Source organism: Gossypium hirsutum, chromosome D02, assembly GCF_007990345.1.
Source record: "Gossypium hirsutum isolate 1008001.06 chromosome D02, Gossypium_hirsutum_v2.1, whole genome shotgun sequence".
NCBI lineage: Eukaryota > Viridiplantae > Streptophyta > Magnoliopsida > Malvales > Malvaceae > Gossypium > Gossypium hirsutum.
Window position 1 is genome coordinate 6,445,752 of NC_053438.1, and position 7,546 is coordinate 6,453,297.

The window sequence follows — 7,546 nt, forward strand, 5'->3', positions numbered from 1 at the left end:
TACTATGAAGAGCATATTGTCTTGGTATGAAGTTGCTTCCAGGCAGGTAGTTAACTTTCAGAAGTGTGAGATTATGTTCTGCTCAAATACCAAGTTACAAGATCGGAATGCTGCTACGTTAGTATTAGGGATCTCAACACCGTTAAACCATGGTCGATATCTTGGGTTGCCATTGTTGGTGGGTCGAAACAAGAGGCAAAATTTTTTTTTTCTTTTATTAAGGAGCGGTTTAGCAGGTGTCTTTTCTCCTAGAAGAATAAATCGTCGTCCAAATCGGGTAAGGAAGTTATGATTAAAACTACGGCTCAAGCTATTCCTGTGTTCTGTATGAGTGCTTTCTTGACACCTGTTAGTATGTGTGAGGAGCTGCAGAGGATGATGAATTCTATTTGGTAGGGTCGGGAAACAATGATAAGCGAATGATCCATTGGGCACCATGGGATAGGCTCTGCTTTTCCAAGAAGCATGAGGGTATGGGGTTTCGGAATCTGCATTGCTTTAATTTAGCTATGCTTGGCAAATAAGCGGTGCGCTTGGTTACTCACCCAGATTCTCTTCTTAATCGTGTTATCAAAGCCAAATATTTCTCTGATGGGAACTTTTTTACAATGAGTTAGGGTTCATGCCCATCGTATACTTGGAGGAGCATATGCAGCAAGGGACTTGCTTGCCAGTGCAGCCGGTGGTGTTAAGGGGGGGCGGATTGAGTATTAAAGCTTTCAACGATCCTTGGTTGGGAGATATAGTAGCTTCTTTGTTGAGTCCCTACCTTTTCTGGGCATGGAGAATCTACGGGTAAGTGAGCTTTTTTCAGTTGACTGTCTGCCGTGGAATATGGATTTGCTCAGAGCCATTTTTGCTCCCATTGTTGTGTGTCCTTACTATAGTGTCAAACAAGCTATAAGAAAAAATCTCTTCCCAATTAAAGGCTGAAACGCTGCGTTTCTGAAAGGACCAAGAAGCGACATCGTTTCGGGGTAAACATCCTCTATATAACCTCAGCGTGATATTTCAACCAAAATAATTAAAATTAAACCAACGAAATCCCTAGAAGCTTAAAGAAAAGGGGGGAAAGATGAGGCCGATGCCGATGGAATTTGTGACGGACCCAGACGACCAAGGTTCAGCCATGGAAGTCGACGATGTTGACACACCGGAGATCTTCGGCGAAGGCGTCATCGCTTCCGACAACAAGCTCGCCGATGCCGATTTCTTCAACAACTTCGAAGACGATTATGATGACTCCGATATCGACTAAAAAAACAAAGAAGAATCGTTTCAAGTACTCATCTATCTTTTTTTCCCTTCTTACTTTCGCTTTTTAGGGTCTGAAATTTCTTAAAACTTTGTTCAATTGAGTCGAATCTGAACTGCACTATGGATGCTTATCTGTATGCAAATCAAAATAGTGTAGTTTATAAGTTTAAATCGGTATAAATAAATGTAATTTTCCTTTTAGCTCGTTTCTCTTTTACTTGCTTTTTTCTTTAATAAAATCTGTTCTTTTTCTTTTCTTTTTTGTTTGCTGTTTGTTTTGACCGAGGTAAAATAAAAATAACGTAATACAAAAAAAAAATATAGAACGTGGACAGGTTTTACATGATTATTTGTTAACACCACTCATCCCAATTTTTGTAGAAAAAATATATAATCAATTTTTTAATATCCTGGTTGAGTGTTTGTATAATAATGTCATTTTTGTATGATTTTGATTTTATGGAAAATTGATTTTGATGAAGTTTTCATTTTTTTTTAAAAAATATTTATAAAAGAACTTATCTTAATTCAATAATAATCTTAAATTAAAATTCTTATTATTTGAGTTTATTTGACATTTCAATGTTAAATTTTACAATATATTGATTCTTTAGTGACACCATTTCCATGAATCCCATCAAAAATCCCTTTGTGTTGTGTATTTATTTGACTAAACAATATTTACACTTATAAATTATATATAAAAAAATGAATTCTCTTTTTGTTTCATTTATTTTAAATTACCAAAAAGTCATTTTTTATTATGAGGTTAAGTTTGTTATGACTACCAATCAGATTTATTGTTATAATCAAATTGAAAAAAAATATATTTTTTATAATCAGTTTATTAAGCTCTTAATAACACGTGGATCCAACATTACCAATCATTTTGATTGGTTGTCAATATTTATATTTACAATTACTATTAATAATTTATTAATATAAATAAATCCCGACGAATTTTTTCCGAACGGGTTTTCCCGCGGAAATAAAAAACGATGTACGGATACGAGAGCCTGAGTCGCACGGACGCCCGCAAGGCGGAGCAGATAGATCTAGAGTCAGGGGAGACTCTTTACCCGGGACTCAGCTATGGCGAGAATGAGCTCCGATGGGGCTTTATCCGCAAGGTCTACGGCATCCTGGCGGTACAGCTATTGCTTACCACCATGGTCTCCGCCTTTGTGGTATCGTCGCCTTCGATCATCGACCTCCTACGTGGAAACTCAGGCCTCTTGCTCTTCCTCTGTTTAATCCCCCTCATCTGTAATGTCCTCTCTTTTTTCTTTTACCTATTTCTTGTCCTTTGTACAATAGCATTTCACCTGCGATTCTTTTTATTTCAACCATGTGATTATCCGATCGAAACACAAAATTATGGGGTATTTGTTCAAATTTATTTTGATATAGATCAAAATATATTCAAGCTATCAAATCGATTATAATGATTAATTCTAATAATTCTAGTAATAGTTATTCAAATGTGTATTATTCGCACTTATAATAGTCATTGAACCCTTGTTTGTGCTTAAGAGCTTTCCTATAACTCTTACCATGGGTTATCTTAGGTCGGATTCGGGTCAAGTTTAAGCATGATATTAACTTACTTTATGATTGTTCAAGCCGGTTCGACCTAAAATTTAGGTTTAAAATTTTGTCTAAACTCGCCTATATTTGTAGAAGATTTACCCAAACCTATTTTAGACTCGTCCATATTATTTTTTAATTTTTTTTAATATTTATATTATATTATTTTAATATTTAATAATTTTATACATTAAAAAAAGTATATAATCATCTTAATATTATTTTAATGTTTACATTAAAATAGTGTTATATATTTAGTATAGATTTATTTTTTTAATGTATTCTAAATTACATTATATATAAAAATAACATAATATAAAGTATTATAAACTTAAAACGGGTTGGGCTTGGGTCTTAAATATTTAAGTCCGAGCTCATATCATATTTTAAACAGGTTTAATTTTTTGTCTAAATCTTCCAAATTTTAGATAGCCCTTTGAGTTTGGACAGATAACATGGCCATGAATATGTCTAGTTAAAATGCATTTCGCTTGATTCATAGAGGACTCTTTTGTCTCCAAAGCAATTACTTCAAAGAATTTTAGGAGCTGTTCTTCATTTATTATGCCCCATTACCACACTCTGTCTTTATTTCTTAACTACAAAACTCAATCCATGCAGTGGTGTGGCCCTTGCACGTCTATCACCAAAAGCACCCACTGAATTTTATCATCCTTGGCGCCTTCACCGTGTTTCTGAGTCTCACAATCGGTGTGAGCTGTGCCAACACTGATGGTTAGTATCCCTACTCCATGCTTGCAGTCAACAAATTCTAGGTCTAGTTATAAATCTGGGATTCTTGGAAGTAAATTGCTTTTCATTGACTTGATTCAGAAAGAATAGTGCTTGAAGCACTAATTTTAACAGCAGCTGTGGTTACATCTCTTACCGGCTACACTTTCTGGGCATCTAAGAATGGCAAGGACTTTAACTACCTTGGGCCAATTTTGTTCACCAGCCTTGTGATCCTCGTCCTAACCAGTCTAATCCAGGTGAGATGTCTCGGTCTCAGTTCAACAATATACGATTATTTGTGCTTCCACATGCTCGTATGTACGGTTTCATGTGTCTTGGTCATCAATCTTTAGAAGTTCAACACTATAAGATCACTTGTGCTTTCACACACTCATATGCAGGTTTCTTCCGACCTAACACATGTTTTATTATCATCCAGATGTTCTTCCCTCTAGGCCCAACCACTACTGCCATCTACGGTGCAATCAGCGCCTTGGTATTCTGTGGGTTCATAGTCTACGACACTGACAACTTGATCAAGCGCTTCACATACGACGATTACATATTAGCATCCGCCACTCTCTATTTGGACATCCTGAACTTGTTCATTTCCATTATGCGGGTTCTGAGATCAGGTGACAGTTAGTCGTATCATATTCACTCACAAGGTGAGGTTGGCAAGAACCGAAACAAGGTGACACTAAAATACTTTCGCCGGTGGTTTCTTCACGAGTACCAAACTGGCTACTTCTGTTTGCAGTATTTCTAAACTGATCAGTATCATATGGGGGATATGCATAATTGGAACTATCCCAAATTTACATCATTGGTTCTCTCTTCTTGTTCAATACCACGTTTTTTTGTTCTTAATGAGTTTTGCTTATGAAGTTGCTCTATTATATGTAATATTCATTGTCCATGGATCAATTTACAGATTATCTTATCTTTGGGTTAATTTTCTAGTATGCCAAACATTCAAAAAAGAAAAATGACACATAATTGAATTCAATAACTGAGAAATTTTTACATAATGAACTAAATGTTTGGTTGATCTTTTATCATATGCAAACTATGGAAGCTGATTTTTTTTAAAAAAAAAAAAAGAATCATCCTAAAAGAACCTAAATGATAATATTGCCAGCATCAACAGTTTATTTTGATTGCCTTCATCAATATCAAATTAAGCTTTAACAGGCTTATCCTCCTCCCTCAATATCATCATCAATATCCCAACTCAAATCCCCTTCCTCTGCAACATTCAGCGGCTTCACGGATAAAACCTATCAGTGCTACCAACACTTCATCCCTTTATCATCATTACTACTCCGAATCTCCTCCATCTCATCCCACCCTTCCTCCTATCCCCTAGGGCAGCAAGTGTTGGCTTGATGCTACAGAAACATCACTATCCTTACAAGAACCTGAGTTTCTCATCAATTAAAAACGAAAACTATCTTAAAAGAATCATTAATACTATTACAGGTATTCAATCAAGCTTTAACAGGCTGATCTTCTTCCTCGTCATCAATATCCCAACTCAAATCCTCTCCTTCCTCTGCAACACTCAGCCGCTTACATAGATCAACCCTACTAGTGCTCCCAACAACATTGTCCCTTTATTGTCGTCACTACTCCGAATCTCCTCAATCTCATCCCACCCTTCCTCCTCAGCCATTGAATGTTGGGTCGAAATTATCGAAACATCACTATCTTTACACGAACTCACTTTATCCTCATCCTTTTTCAAACATTCATCATCATCTTCACTCAAATCATCCTACTTTCTCACTATCAACATTTCCACCCTCCCCTCCTTCATCGTCCTCATCAATATCCCAGCTAAAATCCTTGTCTTCCTCCCCCGAAATTGCTCATTTAACGAGCTTAGCTCTCGCCTCCTCCGCCTTGATTAGCTCACTTAACTTATAAAAATAGTTACTCCAGTATCTCTTATATTCAAATTCATTTGATTCAACTTCTCTAAAAATATCTTGAACAGCTGAATTTTCATTTAACAAATCTTCAATTTCCCCTCTTTTATCTTCCAAATTAATCCCTAATTTCCAATTCCCATAATCCTCCAAATCCTCGGGTTCCGCACAGTAAGTAATTCTACTTAATTGAAGCGCTCGAATTTGCATCTCAAAACGACTGTACCGTTTTTCATTAACGCTATTACTATTTATATTTAATTTTCTGTTTCTAGAATTTTCAGGATCGGAATCATAATCGTCGGAAGGTGATAAGAACGTATCTTTGCCGTGAGAGATGATCTGAGCCGTTGATTTCCAAACGGAGCTACCGATGTCATCAATAGCCTGTCCCACCGACTCGAGCTTTTCCTGAGCAACTGAGGCGCCGGTGTCAAGGGAGTCGGTGACAGCGCGTGAGACCACGCTCTTGATAATCTCGGTTTCCTTCTTCAATCCCGATCCGAGCTCCTCGAAATCCTTCCGGTAGGATTCAATCACCGATTCCGACTTGCTAGCAAGGGTTTTCACTAGGCCGCCGAAACTCCACGTGGAGGATGATCCCAGGTTTGGAGACGGTTCAGTGGGGGGTTCAGGGCTTTGGGGTTGTACATCGTCGGACAAATACAAATTTGAAGAAATCCATTGTGGATTGCACAGATTCAATTGTGAAAGAAACAAAGAAAAAGAACCCTCCTTTTTTCTTGGCTTTATTTCAAATCTAATGTTTTATTAATGGGAAATTAGGGTTTTTGAAGGGACGGATGGAGGAGAATTGGGAATTAGGAGATTGCCCGTTTTGAGATGTGTCTCATTTTTTTATTTTTTTATTTTTGAATTTTGAATTTTTTTTTTCGCCAAATTTCAAATTATACGGAAACCGGTTCAGGCTAGGCTTTTGGACCTTTGTTCGCTCCAGTTATTATTTAATAATTTGGTAAATTTTCAAATAAGCCTGCTGAAAGTAATTAATAAAATCAATTAAGCACCAATTGAGCTTTTAACTGCACCCAATCGAGTTTCTTGAATTCATTTTTCTGTCAAAATATTTGACGAATGTTAAGTGCTAACGTGGTAAGTTGGCATGACCAATGGCATGGAAAAAATGATAACAAGACGGCATAGTCAGTTGATGTGTAAAACTGATGATGTAGAGGGCTTAATTGTATTATTTTACATTTTTACTAGTTCTTAATTGATTTTTTTTTAATTTTACAATGATTTAAAATTATTTAATTGAGTCAGGGGTGAGCAAAACTCAATTTGACTTGAGTAAATTAATTTTTTTTCAAATTTCGAGTTAATTAAATCAAGTTATTCAAGTGAACTCAAATAAGTAATTTGGTTTTTTCAAGTTCGATTTGAGTTAAATTTTATAGTTCAAATGACTCAAAATGTTCGAATAACTTGAATAACATATTAATATAATTACCCCTTTGGCCCATGCCATTTTGAAAATGAGCAAATTAGTTTTTCTCAACAAAAATTACAAAAATAAAATAAAATAATTTTTAAAATTTTAAATTATTTATTAAAAAATATAAATTTACATAATTTTTTAAATTAAAAATATTGAAAATCCTAAAAAATCTAAAGAATATATGAATTTTTTTATAAAATTTTCCAAAATAAAAATTTTGAGGACCTAAACAAGTAAATTACCAATCTAAGTTTATCATATTAAAGTATCTTTTATTTTGAAAGAGTTTTCGAATACATATAGTTTCAAATTTACATGCTCTAATGTGAAATTAGTTATATTGTAACAATATTTTAATTTAACATGTTTAATTTTGTTAAGTTAACATTAACAATTTCACTCGATTCAACTCAACTCAAATGTCTTTTTACGCAACCCGATTTAAAAAAAATTTAAAAATTCAAATCAATTTAAAATGATAAAATAAGACTCGTCAACTCAATTAACTTAATTTTTTTCACTTAATTCAATTGAACACTCATCCCTACAAAGCGCCATGCATTTCATCAATGGACTT

General features: G+C 34.9%; 3 protein-coding genes across 3 annotated transcripts; 2 read left to right on the forward strand and 1 right to left on the reverse strand.

Annotated features, from left to right (window-relative positions):
- The first annotated feature begins 1,075 nt into the window (after positions 1-1,075).
- Positions 1,076-1,458, forward strand: LOC107932158 (small acidic protein 1). Its single transcript, XM_016864108.2, has one exon. It carries the CDS (start codon positions 1,076-1,078, stop codon positions 1,256-1,258), a length of 183 nt encoding a protein of 60 aa, XP_016719597.1. The 3' UTR covers positions 1,259-1,458.
- Positions 1,459-1,494: 36 nt separating this feature from the next.
- On the forward strand, positions 1,495-4,534 carry LOC107932156 (BI1-like protein). Its single transcript, XM_016864107.2, has 4 exons — positions 1,495-2,523; positions 3,466-3,579; positions 3,679-3,836; positions 4,019-4,534. Exons 1-4 carry the CDS (start codon positions 2,256-2,258, stop codon positions 4,223-4,225), a joined length of 747 nt encoding a protein of 248 aa, XP_016719596.2. The 5' UTR covers positions 1,495-2,255; the 3' UTR covers positions 4,226-4,534.
- A 916-nt stretch (positions 4,535-5,450) lies between these two features.
- LOC121214503 (BSD domain-containing protein 1) lies at positions 5,451-6,999 on the reverse strand. The gene is made up of 2 exons (XM_041088262.1): positions 6,982-6,999; positions 5,451-6,257 (listed from the first exon to the last, which is right to left on the reverse strand). The coding sequence occupies exons 1-2, from the start codon at positions 6,997-6,999 to the stop codon at positions 5,451-5,453; spliced, it is 825 nt and encodes a 274-aa protein (XP_040944196.1).
- Between the last annotated feature and the right edge of the window lie 547 nt (positions 7,000-7,546).

Excerpts from the sequence above, each read along its gene's own strand:
- LOC107932158 (XM_016864108.2), top strand. The coding sequence starts at position 1,076 with ATGAGGCCGATGCCGATGGAATTTGTGACGGACCCAGACGACCAAGGT.
- LOC107932156 (XM_016864107.2), top strand. The coding sequence starts at position 2,256 with ATGTACGGATACGAGAGCCTGAGTCGCACGGACGCCCGCAAGGCGGAG. Across the intron at positions 3,580-3,678 it reads GAGCTGTGCCAACACTGATG|AAAGAATAGTGCTTGAAGCA; the intron begins GTTAGTATCCCT and ends GACTTGATTCAG. Across the intron at positions 3,837-4,018 it reads TCCTAACCAGTCTAATCCAG|ATGTTCTTCCCTCTAGGCCC; the intron begins GTGAGATGTCTC and ends ATTATCATCCAG.